This window comes from Anser anser (genome assembly GCF_964211835.1).
Source record: "Anser anser genome assembly, chromosome: 13".
NCBI lineage: Eukaryota > Metazoa > Chordata > Aves > Anseriformes > Anatidae > Anser > Anser anser.
Window position 1 is genome coordinate 21,652,090 of NC_139734.1, and position 18,212 is coordinate 21,670,301.

General features: G+C 44.4%; 1 protein-coding gene across 3 annotated transcripts in view; it reads left to right on the plus strand.

Moving 5' to 3' along the window:
- Window positions 1-18,212, plus strand: part of BRWD3 (bromodomain and WD repeat domain containing 3) — a 55,135-nt gene that overhangs the window by 2,954 nt on the left and 33,969 nt on the right. For all 3 annotated transcript variants that reach the window (XM_083797484.1, XM_083797485.1, XM_083797486.1), the window contains 6 exons: window positions 5,638-5,788; window positions 8,270-8,368; window positions 14,621-14,781; window positions 15,060-15,281; window positions 16,597-16,697; window positions 17,363-17,433. In XM_083797484.1, coding sequence (XP_083653610.1) covers window positions 5,638-5,788; window positions 8,270-8,368; window positions 14,621-14,781; window positions 15,060-15,281; window positions 16,597-16,697; window positions 17,363-17,433 — 805 coding nt within the window. The remainder of the gene's footprint in view (window positions 1-5,637; window positions 5,789-8,269; window positions 8,369-14,620; window positions 14,782-15,059; window positions 15,282-16,596; window positions 16,698-17,362; window positions 17,434-18,212) is intronic.

Below are 18,212 nucleotides of genomic sequence, written 5' to 3' on the forward strand. Positions count from 1 at the left end.
CTGCTCTTAGGGCTTTTGGAAACGATAAAGATGTAACAACCAAATCGCCTACCAGGCGGCTTTTATCTAGGAAATGTTTACTCCTCCATCCCTCAAGCTTTTGGTCAAGAACTGAGATTTCTCTGTTGAGATTTTTTTTCTTTTTTATTTGAACTTGCTCTCTTACTTTAAATGTCAGGTACTGCAAGCCAAAAGAACGCTAAGATACACCAGTAAGAACTGTGTCCTGCGAGGAAAAGCGTGCAGAGAACCTGAGCTTGTTGTGCGTTTGGGTTCCCTTTCTCCTGCTTATTTCCACCTCGGAGTGCTTTTATGTGCAACATGTGGCTGCCTGTCTAGGTAATCGCCCAGGTGTACTCCAAAGGTCTGTGTGCTTGAAGCGCTTTTCACTTTGTTACCGACTGCTGGTGGTCGTGGGACATGAAACGTGCTCGTAAAGGGGAGGGTCCTCGCCCTCATTAGGAAGGTCTGAGGTATGTCAGACTTGCACGCAATTAGTACTCCTATTTTAAATTAACCACAGCAGTTTAATGTGTAGCCAGCTGCTGGGCAGACAAGTCGAGCTGAGCTGCCTTAGATTATCACAACAGTCTCCCCTGGACTGCTGCTCGAAGTTATCTTTGTTTATTCCCGATAAAAACGACTGACCCTCGTCTGGCTTTCACGAACTTTTTGAAGGACTGTCTATTCTGTCTAAGTCCGTTTTGTTCTCCGTGCTGGAGATAGGCCCGATTTCAGGGCAGGCAGAAATTCAGCTGTTGTTGGACAGCGTATTTGAGCGGGGCATTTGCATCCGTGAGAGGCTGGTGTGGAACAGCTTATGGGATTTGGCTTCGAGGTTCTGCCTAGTCCGTCTGCACTGATTTAAAGCGAGCTACGAGGCCGAGGTGTTGTTATTTATAGGTATTGCCAATCCCAGCATTAGCAGCAGAGAGATGTTAGGGTTTTGTCACCTCAGGAAAATGTCAGCTGGTGGCGTGGTGGTTCCAAGCCACCCTCTCAAGGGAAGCTGAGTGGATAATGGCTTTTTAAATTTGTGTGTATGTGCGTGTTGTTGACATCTTGTGCAAGTCCGGTGTCGGAGCTTCCTTCTGCTGAGATTCCATATTTGAGGTCTTGAGGAATTTCCTGCTCGCTCAGCTCTCTTGGTCTCCTCTGCTGCTTTTTGATACGTTTGTCAGTTGATTCCTAACTGATCGGTATTTTGGCAAACGGGACGAGTGCCGGACGGCTGTCCGGAGGTTACAAATCTGCTGCTGCTGCGCAGCTGCCTGCCCACGGAGGCCCTGCTGCGAAGGAGCCCGTGCAGGTCCACCTTGCTCTCGGGGTTGCTTCCATCGGGCAGCGTTTCCATCGGATGTAGCTCCAGCTTCACGGCAGTGTTTCGCGGGGCTTCCCAAAAGAGACGTTTCAGAGCTACCCGGTGCCAGCCCCTGGGAAGACGGGCATCTTCCTCCAAGTAGAAATCGCAAAGAGTTGTTGGTTGGTTTGTTTGTTTGTTTCCTGTTTATTGAAACGTTCCTGGGAGGAGAAACTGTCAACACTAATACCAGGGGATTTGGTTCGTTGAGCCCTGCCACAAACAAGCCTCTTGCCTGTCTTCTTAGCTGGCCAGTGAGGACCCTTTTCTTAGGAGCCTTTGAGATTACGTTGTAGTGGTGCCAACAGCGGGAGCACGGGCAGGTTTAGGGCCGTGACTTTCCCCTAACCCTGCCGTGACTTCAGTAACAGTGCTGTCTTTGCTGCTGCTTGGCACTGCAGCATCTTATCTGCTTTCTGGTTCCACAAGGGCGTATCCACTTTACCCAATCTGAAAGTTTTTAGGTCCGTAAGATCTGTGTCCTGTGCAGTTGCTCCCAGGGTGCTGTGGCGTTCTTGTGCTCTGAGGTTTTAACCCGTCTTTCCCATCGTAAGGCAACAGAACGTGGTTTTCTGTACAATTTATCCCGGTCTATGGGACTGGCTCTCACGTAGCCTGTTCAGTTCTTCCGAGTTATTTTAAAAGCTCTTTGTTTAACACGTTTTTTGACTTGTATTACTTGTTTGGTTCTTATTTTTTTCTCAGTTTCTAATAATTTTTTTCTAAACTAGTTTTTAGTATTCTGGAGATAGTTGCTAATACATTTGGGGAGGTGATAATATCCTTACCGGCGTTTAATTTTGCCTCGTGGGGTTTGGACTACGAGGTGTGGCTATGACTGATGTTAAGCTTTGCTTTTTTCCGTCTGAGCTGGGAGACTTCATTTCTCTCGGTCATATGTTTGCAGCCTCGTGTTTTGGAAAGATTCTCAAAACCCACTTAGGGCTACCTCATGCAGAGGTGAAGGGGGAGTATTTGTTTCAAGTTCTTTCGGGAACCTGCAAATAGGATTGCTCGTTTGGCTCGGGGCTGCAGTTTAAGCATTTTATTTGGAAGTTACTATGGAAAAAAATCTCCGGGAGAACTGACTGCTCGCGCTGCCCGCCCGTGTAGCTGCTTGGTAGCAGCAGCGGCGTGAACGTACAGCTCAGGGGCCGCTTCCTGGGGCTGCTCTGCTCTGTGCAAACACGTAAATGATGGAGAGAAGAGCCGTACAGCTTTTCTTCTTTATCCAGGTATGGTTGTGCTGGCAGGTGGCTCGTCTGATGAGTAGGGCTGGTTAATAAAGCCAGCGGTCACGTTGAGAGGCGCGTGCCACTGGAAAGTTTGCAGTCCAGTAAAAGCGAGCGCTGAAATCTCGCTGCTTCGGCAGCTCCCTCGCGCTGATTGAACTCCGGCTCCACGCTGGATTTGCCTGCTTTCCTGGCGTGGGCAGCGAGCAGCCAGATGTCTAGGAGCCTGGGCCGCTTTGCGTCTGGGTCGCCCAGACAAATCGCCCCTGGGCGCCCGCAGACAACTGCCGCGTGCTCGGCGAGCCCGGCGCGTCCATCTCTGATCTCGGAGCGTCGGCAGGCCTGCAGATGTGGTGGTGCTTGCTCCCTTGGCTGCTCTGTAAAGAGCTGCCCGAATGTCGAGGTCTTCGTGCGGTGAAGTGCCTTTCCCTTTCTGACTTGGTGCAGGGAGCTGGGCCGGGCTGCTTGCTGAACGCCCCGTGCTTTCGTGTGAGTAGCGCCGTGCCCTGTCTCCGCAGCAGGGCGTTTGCTGCCAGGTTTCATTCGGCACCTCGCGCTGGGCACAGGGTAGTGGCGATGCTTCAAAACCAGCGTGCTCCTGAGCGAAAAGGGAGGTGTTTCCCTGCAGCACACCGAGAGAATGGTGTGGGCCTTCTGAAATTGTGTATTAGTGGTGGTTTCTTTCTACCCTAAAAGTAAAATGTAAGTTTTCTCTGCTCCTGGATTGGTTACTGTTTTTCTTTTTGTCTTGTGAGCTTGAATCATTGCTCGAATTGACAGTTGTTGACTGAGAAACACGTTACTGATTATCACAGATGTAAAAGAGCGTTTCATACTCTGAATTTAGAAAATTGCAGATTTTCTCTTTAGGATTGCCTTTGTTTCAGACCCTCCCCTTACATACTGAAGGGAGGCTAGCACAGGATAACAAAGTTTTGTGGTTTTTTACCATTCAGACATTTCTAGTATTTCAGAAATGGCCTAGAGTGATAGATGAATACAGAAGCTCAGGTAATCCTTTCATCTCATTTTGCTTGCTGTTATATCATGCACCTTACGACTAAAGACAGCTCATGCTCCCATACTGAACGTCACCAGCTGGTCGGTTGGGTAGGTGCTGATACCGTTTTGGAACTGTATGGTTTTGGAAACTGGAACTGTATGGTTATGGAAAAACCATACAGTTTACATAGATAACTGTATGGTTTTTGGAAACTTGGAACTGTATGGTTATGGAAAAAAAGTTAGAATGGCGGGAGAAACCGGTCACTGCAAGACAGCATTCGTGGGATAGGGTGTTCAACCGTCGTTTCACTGCATGGAAATCCATGGAATGGGGCTGTGTTAGTGCAGTTATCAGGTTTATTTTTCCTGCAGAGGTACGATTCTTCCATTTCCATCAAGCCCGGAGCTTCGGAGGAGCTCAGCTTCCCCGTGGATTGTTACGGACCTGCAGAGCTTTACCAGGCAGCGACCGAGAGGCAGCGCGGCAGAGCCCGTCCCGCTGCTCTGAGAGTTTCCATTCAGACTGGAGGAGTTCGGTTTGGTTTAGTTAAACGATGCCTCGCGTGTGCCATTAGGAAAGGCTCGGCTTTTTTTGGTTAAAATCTTCTTGGCGGCTCGGTGTTTGCGATGCAGGTGGCTGCATTCCAACACACCTGACTCACCCTCGGTAGCACCACCGCTGCTGCCCACCTGGAGCGAGGGATTTCCCAACGGCCTGCAGCAATCATTTGCGAGATGGCACGGCTCGGTGAGCAGCGTTTTGGCAGCGCCCCCCGGTGAAGCAGTTTCCTTTTCCTCCTTCCTGCCGCGTGCTGTTCCCCCGGTGTGCTGGGGGCTGGCGTTCCCTCGGGGACGCAGGTGACCAGGATAGCTGGGCCAGGCTGGTGGCGCTGTGCAGTGGTCCTCTTCCTTCCTTTCCGCCAGCTCTGACCCTTTTGTGAATCAGGCAGCTTTGCTGAACCCGGCAGAAAACCTTTCCCTTCTGTTGGCGTGCGACTGGATGCATCCAGAGTGGTCATGTAGGAGAGAGGGGTGCGCGCAGGCACGCGCCTGCTTTTTCTTTACAATAAACACAGTTCTGGCCCTATCAGGTAGTAGTTAGTATTGCTTGGCATTAGCTTGTGGCTCGGGAAAACAAAAGTCTGTGTTAGTATCGTCGTATCCTTTGTAATGCTGCAACAGGTACAGCAATTATAAATGGTTCAAGTGAGACTTTTTTCTCAGTCTTCACTCGCGGGTACCTGAGAGCTGGGTTCCTGTTGGTCCTTGTGAAGGAGACGGCCGTGGCTCTGTGTCCTGCGCTGAAGGAGCTCAGGGGGCCCTGACACGGAGTTTTTGCTGCCAGCTAGTAAAAGTGGCAGAAGTTGGGCAGATGCGGGGCGTTCTGGTTAACGGGGCACAGTTTGTTTGCCGTTTGAACAGCCTGGCAGGAAAAGCTATTGTCTGTGTGCAGAAAGCAGCCTTTGTCTAAAGGGGAAAAGGACGAATGTTTTCCCGGGATGACAAACGGGAAGCTGACACGTGGGGGTGTTACAGATACCTATTCCTAGTTGCTAAAACTGGGGACCGGGAATCGCTCTAAGGACACTATTTAGGGTGTTCAGGCCATGGTGCGTGTGCTTCTTACAGGGATGTGACTGTCTGGCAAGGGCGTTCCAGCTGAGCAAGGCATACCGCATGTGAAAAGAAGGCATTAAAGGGTAAAACAGACTTCAGGAAAAGTCCCCAGGCAAGACTTTGTTAGATCAGAGTACTGCCCTGAGAATGCTGAGTTTTGGGGATTTTTTGTTTGTTATTGAAGGTTGTCTTAAATTATGACCGGCTATTACTACCTTGATTGTCTAGTCTGACTTTTTCAGCGCTCTGTGGCACTTTGAAAGACATCTTAGGTATAATTAATTTGGAGAGTTTTTTCACCGCTTTCATTTTAGACTTGATTTCAACAAGTAGCTTTAATGTTTGAGTACGAACTGGGAGGAAAATACCAGCAGAAGCAAGAATAAACCGAATTTCACACATCTGTGTCATTTGTATGTTTAGGTGGCTGTCAATGCACACATCCCTCCGGATTATCTTCTTCGGATCTGTGAGAGACTTGGACCGCTTTTAGACAAGGAAATCCCCCAGAGCGTCCTAGGTGTGCAGACTTTGCTAGGCGTTGGGCGGCAGTCTCTGTTACGGGCAGCAAAAGGTAAGGTTTTCAGTGCACGCGTGGCTGCGTTTTGTTTTGATGAGTAACCCCCTTTTGTTTCAATTCATGTCGCGCTATCTGTGCTTGTTTGCATGAACCGTGGTTTTATCTCATTTGCCTGTCAGCTCCTGCTTTCCTGTTGCAGTCCTGCCAAAATACAGCTGGTGCTGGTCTTGTTACACATACCTGCTTTTGGCTGGCAACGCCACCTGAAGCAGCTCGTCTGTTATTGCCTGATCTTGTTACTTGCTTCTCCTCCCCACCCTCCCCGGCACGTTGGGCCAGGGATTGTGTAAATGATGTGGTGAACTGGATTAGAGATTCGATCCATCTGAAATAGCCATTTTCTTCATATGCACAAGCGTGTGTGTGTGTCCGAAATAAGCCGGCGGAGTTTATGTTTTGCTGGGCTGTTTTTCACGCTGATACGTTCCATTTTTTGGCTCCCTGGCCGTGCAGATGGGTACGTCAGGTTGAAGGACAGGATAGCATTTGGGGCAGCATTTAGGGGGTGGGAGAAGGTGAGACCGGTTCTCTGGTGATAATTCCTGCTTGCCCTTGCTTAAAGTTAATTTGACCGAAAGCCCCTGTTACCTTCATGAATAGAACACCAGGCCAGTCCTTTTGAAAAACCGCTCTGCTTGAGATAATGATCCTGAAAGCAGACTTTTGTGTCAGAACTAAGTGGATCTGAGAGCCATCTGCTATTATATCTCCTTTGAGCGGTTCCTCCTGTCCCTCCTCGCTCCGTGCCCCCGCCACTTCTCCCCTGTAGGAGCCAGAACTTATCTGATCCTATGATGGGCTGATTCGGAGAGCTAAACTGTTGCAAAATTTATTACTGCTATTGTAGTGAATTAAATTAGCTGGTGGAAGGGTCAGGGTGCCGGAGGTGACAAGAGGCAGCAGGAGCAACGTCCTGGGAGCGGGGCAGGGATGGAGAGCAGGACCTTCCAGTCGGAGCGGCAGCTGAGCACTTAATTTGCTGCGTCCTCTGAAGTCACACTCTGATGCCGGTCAGGGCTGCAGCATTTTGCTAATCAACTTGATACCACCTGAAGGATGTGCTGTCTGCAGTTGCTTACCCAAAGGCTTGGGGATGAGTCTATGTTTTGTTACAATTGGCTGGAGAGTTTCAGGTTTGCAGGGAGGCCCACTTCAAAACATTTCTTCGTTCCACATCAGTTTGCATCTTAGGAGAAAGCAGCAACAAAAACATAAAGAGAGAATAAACATATTTGTGCTGGGAGACAAAAGCGTCTCGGGTGAGTTAGGGGACAGAGGCTAGGTGAGTTGCTGAGGTGTGTAGTGCTTGCTAAGCCAAGTGACAGACTTACTGCAAAGAGATTTCTACTAGATTTATGGTGGGATTTTTTTCCTTCAGAAAAAAAGGTGCTGTGGCATCGAGCACTTTGGTGCGCGCTCACTGACGTAGAACAGTGTACCTTTTTCAATTGACACGTGGATTTTTTTTACCCCCAGTTGTGCTTCGGTAGGAAGCTTCCATTTCCCATTAGCAGTTAGGGTTATTTCGATCAATTTCAGGACGTAAGTGCTGCCGTTAAGGTGTATCACTGTAATACCCTGGGGTACAGTTCGGGCTGTAATCAGAAGGAGCTCTCAGGGGTCTCTCTGAGGCACGTAAACTTGCCGACATCACAGTCACAGATCTAAATGGTGATGCGCAGATCCACCAATCTGTGGCACTGTCCTTCTGTTTCAGTTCTTATTCACTGTGGGAGCTCGTTTCTCTCCTTCCAGATGGCCAGAAATGGAAGAAGTCCAGGTCTAATTTCTGAGGCACTCTGAACAGTCTCAGAAAAATCACTATTGTTCTAGAAAGAAGGCTCTCTAAGGCCAGTTGGCAGCAGATAGCTGGAGAGCCTTTAAAGAAAACAGTCGTCGTTTTAAAAACAGTGTTTTTGGAGGGTGCTGGGGTGCAGAGGAGAGTCTGAAAGTAGGGCATATTGCCACCGATTGCAAAAAAACAGATGTTTTGGAAAAAAATTCCCTTCTCCCCTTTTCCAGGAGAAAACATTTGTATATGTGTGTGTATTCTCAAATGTACAGCTCATAAGGAGAGGTCCTGCACGTGTTGGGATTCCAGAAGGACTAAAAACACATCAGAGCTCAGTTTCATACCAAGCACACCTACGTTTTGCATTCTCTTTTTTTTTTTTGCAGCATATCAGACGCTCTTACTCACCAAAGTGAAGCAAAACCAGGCTGAAGACACTTGCAGTCACATTGCTTAGGAACTAGAAGTCAGGGTAGCAACTTCCTCTAACCGTTCAATTCCTGACAAACTGTTTAAAGAGATTAATCCTATTTTTCCAAGAGAACAGTTGAACGTGGAGGCTGAGGCATGACACACAAGATGCTGGGAATGGTGCTTGATGCTGTTGATTCTAGGGAGAAAGGGCAGTTGGACCCAGCTGGGCTGTTCGTTTCACTTACCTGCTGTTAATCTTGCCTGTGCAGACTTCAGACACACGCTATGGAAAGGATCTGCATTTGCAGCTCTTCACAGAGGCCGGCCTCCCGAACTACCTGTAAATTACGGGAAACCACCAAACGTGGGTGAGTCTTGACACATAAACAAGGTGTTTTTTCCTTCTCTGTAATTTTATTAATGTTCCAACTTAGAGTTACTGTCTGAAACACTAATAGGGGTTTTCCTTAGTGGCTTTTTTGATATGTCACCATGAATTATTCTAAAAAAGGGTTCTCACTGACAATAGAATAACCCTTTTTGCACTGTTCTGGCTTGATTCTTCTATAATGCATGCACATATGTTAAAACGTTGTGGTCATGTTCAAAAGCTTTGCGTGTCACAGTCCTGTTTGGAGGGGAAATAAGCTCGAATCTTTTATTTATGATATGCCTACATAATATGTACGTATGCGTACAGGATTGAGTAGGCACGGTCACAGGCATGGAGGCAATCTTATTCGGGAACCTCAGCCAGAACAAAGCGCCTGGCTCCCAGAGAACTTTCTTGTCTCAAGAATTCAGTTCAGTTCAGTTATGACAGAGAACAGACTGCTTGCAACATCCCTCTCCAAAAAGGAAATAATCACCAAACCAACATTTGTGTTACTTCAGCTTCAGTTGTCCACCCAGTTAAAGCACTTGTATAAAACTCAGATGTGTGTTAGGCATTCAGCTTACATATCACCAAGAGCTCTATTTTGCTTAAACTGGAAAGTATTTTCCTTGCACGGTCTAAACTTCCATTAACCATTTTTGTAGCGAAGAAATTTGATTCTTGCAGGGATAAATGTAAGTGCTGTCTGTCATGATTTGTTTCCTTATTAGGGTATTTTATCTGTGTTTGCCATCTAAGTGTTTGTGCAGATGCGTAGGCTTCTCCTGGTGTGTTAGGGGGTCCGTTCACATAGGTTTCTCTTTTCTGTTAAATGGAAATCTCTGAAAGGAAGTCTTTCTATTGAACTTCATCCAAGTATCACTATTAATTTAACTTAAAAATCAGAATATTGAAAGTACCTAGGATGGTTTTCTTTCTGATTACAATTCCTATTTTATCTGTGGAAATAATTTCTCTTTTTAAGGAGATTCCATCAGCGGTTCCTCCTTTGGAGACGCAGGGATCAGAGTCTCTGCTTCTGCCGTGTCTGTCCCTCTATGCTTCTGCACTTTCTCACTGCCTCTCATTACTAAAAATTAACCTTTGTCTGACACGAAAGGGACAAAGTAGAGGCTGCTTATGGTTGAAATTGATAGTGCACTTTGCATAAGGTCTGTGGTGTTTTGGCAACGGTGTGACAGGATAGCAAAGTTAATATGGGTCTTGTGGTTGCAAGAGAAATGGATATTTGCCTAGAACTAACTCATATTTAACTACTACATTAGTAATTTTCCTGCACTGTCAAACAATTTGAGTTATATCGTGGAAATTAAAAAAGAAATAACTATTTCCACATATTAGTAAGGTTACTTCTGTACATATCTCTGCATTTATCCTTTTAAACTGGTTTTGAAGTTACTGTATAATTAGCAGTTGGGTCGGTCGGTTGCTAATAAGCTGGATTTAGATTTACTGCACAGACTTAATTTCTGGAGAAGTTGTATTTCTGTAAGTACTCCTGGATCAACTCTTTCATAAGGGGAAACTCAGACCATGTTTTTGGAATATGCTTTCTTATTGGTGATCAATAGTGACGGACTGGACTTCAGCATTGTCGTGCTGCCATGACAAAGGTCTCTGCTGCTTGGCTGGTGACTGTTTAGTGACTTAGAGAACAGAATGTGTTGTTGTTTTTGAAGTTTTTCCATGAATTGCTATTAAGAAACACAAAAGTGTTGTTTGGAAATCTTTCTTTTATGGCCTGAAATTCATTTTTGTAAACACTGGTTTCCAGAAGAATACAGTCCTCCTTGGCCTAGGTACGTAAACTACTAGTAAGAGAGGAAGATACAGATAAAGGTTAAAATACAGCAGTTTACTGTACCCGTGCTGTTCAGGAGGCAGAAACTTGGTTGCGGCATTCCCAACGGCTATTCCTGAAGTGGAAGCCTAAAAATTCCTCTGTGCATATTTGTGCAAAAAGGGTGGGTTTTGGGGCGAGTAGGGGCAGCCGCAGATGCTGCAGTGCGTGCATGTCGTTTTAAAATACAAAACGAAGGAGTGTGCCCAACGCCCTTAATATTTCAACATGATTGTGGATTCCTGTACTCTGCTGGCTTGGCCAGATCGGGACAGCCTTGAGCTTTTTGGAATTACGGGGTGAATCCTGTCCTGTAGAGTCTCTGAGAAAGGGCCAGCCTTTTCCATGGAGGTCGCTCTCAGGATCGTCTTGTCTGTGTGTCCAGTCTTACAGAGATGTGGAGAGGAAGGGGAAATGCTGCTGGCAGGACATCACGGTGAACGCAGCGAGGTAGGCCTTGCAGGCAGTTTCTTTGCAGGTTTTGCTCTAGTGCTGCGTTTGGGACTCCTGTTGCGCTCTTCCAGTCAGAAAACGAAAAGATTGGTCGTAGAGAAGCTCAGAAATGTGGTTATTCATGAATGATAAACCTGGGTTTGAATACTGCTTGCGGTTTGTTGGAGACTTTTTTTTTTGCAGGCTAAGCCAAGCAGATTAGAAAGAAGGCTGGTTTCCCTCTGTAGCTGATTACCAGAAGCATTTTAACCCGTGTATGAGCACGTTTACACGCGTAGCTGGACTCGGTGGAAGCAGCACCCCCAAAATTCTGGCCCAGAGACTTCGTTGCATAACGGCCGTGCCCAAGAAATCGGGCTGTGCGGAGGCTTACGCGGGTGGCAGCCGGTTCTCCGCGTGCCCTGGCAGCGTGAAACGTGGTGGCCGTGTTGTGTGGTTGTGGTGCTTGTTCCGAAAGGCAAAATACAACGATGTGGAATCATCGCCCTTAATACTGGGGGAAAATTTCGGAGACTCATGTTTGTACCAATGCTCTGTTCTCAATTTTGGCTTGAAAAAATGGAGCGAGTCGAGGGTTTACAGAGGGAGGAGGGATGAAAGCAGCTGCAGTTAGGTGACTTTGTCCACACCGACATGTTTTCATTTTTTCTGTGGTTGTGACTTAACTTTGAAACTTGTGATGTTTGTTTTCTTTATTTTTTCCATGGCAGGGTTATTGTGGCTTTTGTTTTATCCAACCTATGCGAGCGTTCTCGTAAGGGTTTTTACATTTGTGTTGTTACCTCTACCAGCATGGATTGCATTTTAAGAATTACTGATTTATGGTGTATTTGACTCCCCTACATCCCTGCGATGATGCTTCTGCAAGTCAGGGCTGTCTCCAGCCTGAGAAGCAGGCCCAGAAAAAAAATTTGCTTCATTTCTTAAAAACAAGACTAGATATCCTCGCTTTTAATGTCAAATAACATCAATATAGTTCGGGAAGGATTTCTTAGCAGTAGTGAGGGGAAGGGGGTAGACTTGGCAGCTGCTGTGCCCAGTATGGCACGAAGTACAGCAGCTAATCAGATAGGTTGCTAAAAGAGTTTAGGGCTATTTGGCTAATTCTGTGTGGGATTCGGTAGAATTTTTTTTAATGGTTTTAGGCTTTGAATACAATAATGTAATTGTACTAAAGAAAGCAAACTTTACAGGGCTTTTCATCCTGTATGTGCAATTCCCTATTTAGATATTATGCCCGTTAATCTTCTGCCAAAATTGTGAGAACTGGAAGCTGGATTTTTTGTATTTCGTGTATTTTTTTTTTATTTGGGGGGAGGAAGGCAGCAGTTCCTTTGAAGGCAGTGATGATTCACCGCGTGTGGGAAGGAAAAGCTCTCAATCGGAGCCTTGTGTGTGCTACACGTTGCTGGTACCCGAAGCGTTTTTACAGGGAGGATCCCATACATTGAATACTTCCTACTTCTGGTCGAAGGTGCTCTTGCTTTGATAAAGATGACAGCCCTTACAGCACAACTAGAAGTCTGCATTTCTGTGAAACAGTCGATTGAAGCATTCCATGAACAGGGTTTTTATTTTTTAATAATCCATTGAAGACTGAGCAATGGGGAAATGGACGCACACAAAAATGAGATGACTTTCCCGTGCTCTGAGGCTGAGCTGATTGCAAGTCTAGGAATTGACTGGAGAACACGGGTGCTGAGTGCCGGGTGAATGGCTGCGCGAGTTAGGTGCCAGACTGTTTGTTACACCTTGTTGGGAATCCCGTGAAGGGAAACCTAAAACGGGCAGTGGTAAATTTTCATCAGGATCGCCTGGGAACATTGTAGTGCACGCAAGGTGTTGTGATTACTGGGAATACTTTGAAATGCGAGTGCACCGTTTTGATTCACACAATTTTTTGTGCGATTTAAAAATGTTCAGAGCCACGTGAAATTGTCCAGAGGCAGGTATGCTCTTACTATGTATTTACATGATTTAAGCACTGCAAAGCACTGCAGAATGACCAGCTTGCCAAGTGGCTACCTCTCTGCATTGGCTCCCCACTGAGGGGGGAAAGAGAGATTTAATGTTTTTTAAAAGTTAGGTTTTAAGCTGGCATACTTAAGCAATGTGTAAAAATAATGCGTAGGCAATCCTGAAGGTACCTTTGTACAGCATTTATCACAACGGGATCTCCGTTTCCTCCTGTAAGAGGTGGGAAAAAAAGTTAAGGATTTCAGTTCTGTTCTGCTAGGGGAGGCAGTTCCCATTTAACAGTTCCTGTATAGTACGAGATATAGGCTGAATAGCAGCTAGAGAGTAAATTAATTTGGTTTAGTGCATTTTGCTTCATTAGTACTGCTGAATATGTATGTTTACGTGAAAAACAAATATTGACTGAGGGTAAGGACGTGGCAGCAGCCTGATGAGTTTTGCAAACATGTACATCTTTCATGCAACTTTTTTTTTCTAATATGTGGCATTTTAGTTGCATTGAGGGATTAAAAATGGGCCAAATTGCAGAGCATAAAAGTGAGAAACAAAAACACTTTCTGTAAATCTGGATCAATTCACTTTTCTTCCCCATTTATCTGTCTGCTTGTGTATAAATGCTTCAATCTTACAAATGTGCAGAAGCATGTTACCAGTGAATAACCCTTTGAAATTATGCTTCTTGACTTGGTAATTTTTTCTAATACCTTCCACAATCTTATTTTTTTTTTTTTTTTTTTGGAGGCAGGCAACGATACGATGATACAATTAAGAAAATGGGTCAAGTTGTTCACGCTGCTACTAAACTAAAGGCACTAGGCTATTAAACTAAAGGGTTGAAAGGCACGAGAGCTTCGTGCGGTTCCTGTGAAGCCCTGCCTAGTGCAATGTGCAGGAGGCAAGATAAGGGGCTTCTGCAGGGAGCCTCCTATCGCAAGTACTCAGCAAAACCACCAATATAGCAGCGTTAGATCTTTAAGTACCGTTGGGGGGGGCGAAAAAAAACTCTTAAAACATTGAAATCAAAAGTTGAAGTGGTGTGAATTAGGATAGGTAAAACCGAGCACCAAAAGTGATCTCAAACTATACATCGGCTCGAAGGTTAGAATTAGGATCTCTCCTAACTATGATGATCTGCGTTCAGTGGTGTGTCCCAGCAGAGTCACGTACATATCTATTTTCTCCCCTCCTTGTCTAGTGGAAAGATTCATAGCTATCATCAGTGAGCCTGCTAACAGTGCTTGTTGTTACCTGATAGTTTTGTTCATGTAGATTTCAGGCCGGTTTTGTAAAGACTCCTAGGTACTGCTACCAATATGATATAATTTGTTGTTGTTACATTTTTTTTTCTTGTGGCTGCTACTCTTTACTGGAGCTTCTTCCATTGTTGCTGCATATTTCTTGTTCTTAAATTATGTTGTGATAAAAATGAAATGGTATTGCTGCTACTGCTAATAATGAGAGAGGTTTTGTGGGGAACCTGTAGAAGACCATTGACCCTTACATATGATCTGGGATCCATTACAAAGAAAGCTATTTTTATTACAAAAAAAAAAAAAGCATTTAGAATAACCTTTAATTGTTGTCATCCAAAAATTATAAGGAAATTATATATTACTAATACCAAGTTTTCCAAATCCACAGAGAATAAGTATTTCTGTTGTCTGTTCGTGATTTGAATACTTGGAATGACTTCTGGTAGTGATGCAAACACTTTATTTTGCTTTAATATTTGTTAATAAACCAGATGTAGTGGTGTTGTGGTAGGTATGGAAAGCATCCATCAGGAGTGGGCTTACTTTTTGGCAGACTGTGCATACTTTTGTGATAAGGTGGCAGAGGTTCAGATTTATAGAAGTTGTTACCAAATATTATATCAATATAACACTTGTTTACTTTGAGTTCCGGACAAAATCCGTGTCTTAGCTTTCTTTTTGTTTTGTTTTTCTCTTCCAGTAAATATAATTTCTGCCAGGCAATTAACTGGATGCGGACGTTTCAGCCACTTGTTCCCAACATCCACCTACCAACAGATGAAGATGCATAAGAGGATTTTGGGGCATCTATCATCTGTTTACTGCATAGCCTTTGATCGCAGTGGGAGAAGAATTTTTACAGTAAGTTTTAAAATGTTACTTTTCTTTGAAGATTGCTTTGCTGTAGTTTGATTTCTTTCTTTTTTTGAGTCCCTCAACAGCCTCTTAGTTGCTGCTTGAGATGCAGATACAGCCTCCAGAAACAGAAGGGAATAAAAATTTTGAAACGTTTCACAGCTGTCTAAATCCCTGACCCCTCAAATATCTTTAGATACTTGTTCATCAGCAGCGTACATGAGCATTATGGACACACAGCGTGTATTATTTTATCTAATCTTTGGAAATTTTTGTGGCTTTAGGGGTCAGATGATTGCTTGGTCAAAATCTGGGCTACAGACGATGGGCGCCTGCTCTCAACGTTGCGAGGACACTCGGCTGAGATTTCTGACATGGCTGTTAACTACGAAAACACGCTGCTTGCTGCAGGCAGCTGTGATAAAATTGTCAGAGTATGGTGTCTTCGAACCTGTGCCCCGGTCGCAGTGCTGCAGGGCCATTCAGCTTCCATTACTTCCATACAGGTAAGGAATAACGTTTTTTCATAAACTGTTGAATTAAAATGGTACTAACGAACGTGGACTAGGAACTGGGGATAAAACTTCTCTTTCTGTCTGTGTTTGGCAGTGTAGATTTGCCCCAGCTTGAGGGCAAATCTTGATTTGTCCTCATCATCAGATGAACTAGCTGTGCTAGAGACAAATGGCAGGCATCTGTGGTGGCAGTCCTTACGCAGCCACTGAACCAACATTCCAGCATTCCTAGAGAATATTTGTTTTTTAGAGGAATTACTGTCAGCAAAAAATCCCTATTCCACATTAATTGTTTGCTTGTTATTTTAGCCTGTACCCCAAGGAGCTGTTCTCAGTATTGTAGCATACAGCAGCCACAGCACAGGTGAGGGTTTGTAGATAACCTGCGCTTGTGCCCTTGCGGTTTCAGTTGTGGCAACTGCCAGTAAACAACAGTGGGGCTGAAAAAAAATGACTAAACTTCCTGCACTGAATTCTGTAGAGATGGCACGGTCAGTAATGGCTGGCAATTGGCAGTTTATTTACTTTAAAAAAAAAAAAAAAGGCTAGACAGACACCTCGAACAAAAGAAAATTCCAGGATAAAAAAGACAATCCCTGCAATTTGGCAGGTTATGCACATCGAGGGGGGGATTGAGTGAGGATATTTAGCTCAGAATACCTTTCTGCTGGAACTTTGCTGCCGTTGATTCATCATAGCCTTCTCTTACATGCCAGTGGTTCTGTGGATCTCATTTCTCCCCCTCTTGCCTGTACTTCTAGTTTTCTCTGATTTTTAACTCCGTCACAAGTGGCTTACTTTAAGGTGGTTTTTTGGAGATATTTTGTAATTTGGATTTGTGTTTTATGTATTTACTTAAATTAAAAAAATGTTTACATATACATACATCCCTCACAAGGTTTTTGGAAAACTCTGGTTATTTAGAAAATAATTATAATTATTTATGGCTTTTTGAGGAAACAATGATTGATTCCTTTATCAAATACCAGGCAGACAGAGGATTAAAGAGGTATTCCTTCATCTTGTTGCCCCATTCAGAGCATCTAAGCTTGTTTCGTGTCTCCAGTTTAAGCTTTGTGTGGTAAAAACAGACTCGCTAGTCAAAAAGTTGGGTATTTTCCATTTCCTTGTCATTATTTTTATGTAAGTTCAGATTCAGTGGTTGTCCCTGATAAGTGCTCTCTGTACTCCTGGGGAGAAAGCGAAGGTGCTAATGAAAAAAATTCTTGTCAATGTCCATTTGCAGGTTTGTAGCATGTAAGGGGAGAATAAAATTAGCTGATTGAACTTAAAACTTTATTTTTAGTTCTCTCCAGCAAGAAAAGGCACAACACGATACCTCACTTCTACTGGTGCTGACGGAACAATCTGTTTCTGGCAGTGGCATGCTAACACCATGAAGTTTAAGTAAGCCTGTTCAGATAATTATAATTATTTTAAAACAAAGACAAGTTTATTCCGAATTTTAGAGCGTAGAGGAATGCTGAGATAATTAAGGGAATGTTTCTTCTCAATGAACAAGTTTCTTGGGGATATGTTCTGCGGTAGACTTGCTGCTGGACCACTGTGGTGCGACTGCAGAGAGTGCTTTCTTACGTGTTTTGCAGAGCCTGTGGCATTAAAATCCGGAGGGGAAGCTATTACTTCGCGTTGTTGTGCTTTGGTAGGCAGTGCAGTGGAAGAACTTAATTAATGCTTTTATGTTTAGGACCAAGTCCTTGTCTAAAATGTACAAGCAAAGTTATTTCCTTGTTTTCAACCTGAAGAACAAATATCTGTGGGTGTCATCAAACCCACACTTAATAGGAAGTAAATGCTGTTAGGGTAATGGCTTGCCAGGCTCAGTTTTAAATAGATTTAAGTTGGTGAGTATCATGATAAATAACTTTAAATAGCATTTTCTATTTAGAAAATGATGGTTTTCTTACTAAACAAAGGAAAAGTAAGCTGTAGCAAAATTAGGTGTGAATTCTGAAATAAAGGGTTTTATGATGGATTAGTGACCTTACCTGTTAAGTTGCAGTGAAGGAATAAAGCAATGAAAAATAAAAATGTTGTCTTCTTGCATGTAGGGATCGCCCTGTAAAATTTGCAGAGAGGTCCAGGCCTGGTGTTCAGATCTCTTGTTCATCTTTCAGTTCAGGTATGTATGCATTGGTAGGTAGCTGAAAGTATTCTGTGAACTGCAATTCCTTTGGTGACAAGGCTTCTTTTTGCTACTTTTAAATGCAAATGATATCAAACCTTCTTTTCAGTTAATCACAGCACTGTCAAACTGTGATTGTTTGAAACTTCCCGTGCTGTCTGCCTCAAGCTGCCCTCTCGTTCCTTCCGTCTTTCCTTCCTTCCTTTCCTTCCGAGCTAACGTGTCTCGACCACCTCAGAGGAAGACAGCTTTCAGCCTGTAAAGTTCTGCAGTGGAAAGTTCTTGCAAATCTGGCAGGCAGGTAGCCTCTGTTTAGAGATTACACTTCTGCCAATCCCAGATTTGGCTGTGCGGTAGGAGAATCAGTTCTCCTTAGAGACTTCTTTGGCCTTCAGTACTTCCCAGTGTTTCCCTTGGGACACTTTTGTCATCCGTCTTTTGCTCCTGCTACCCAGGCTGCACATGCTGCTGCTTGGCGGAACAATAGGGCCTGTACCAGCCTGGGAGTGCAGGAGCGAGACTGGGTTAGTGAGCAGCTATTCACTACTCTACTTAGTACGTTGTGCTGAACAATGAAGTATAAAATCATCTACTGAATCATCTGTAAGTGACCAGGTCCCTATGGTCCATTGTATGTGTTTGGAAATACCAGCTTGACTGGCATCCTTTGTTGCAGCACTGAATTCTCAAAACCAGTGTTTTTTACAAGCAAAATTATGTAATTTCTCATTAATTTTCGTCATCTGAAATTGAGTGCTATTCTCGAGCCATGTGAC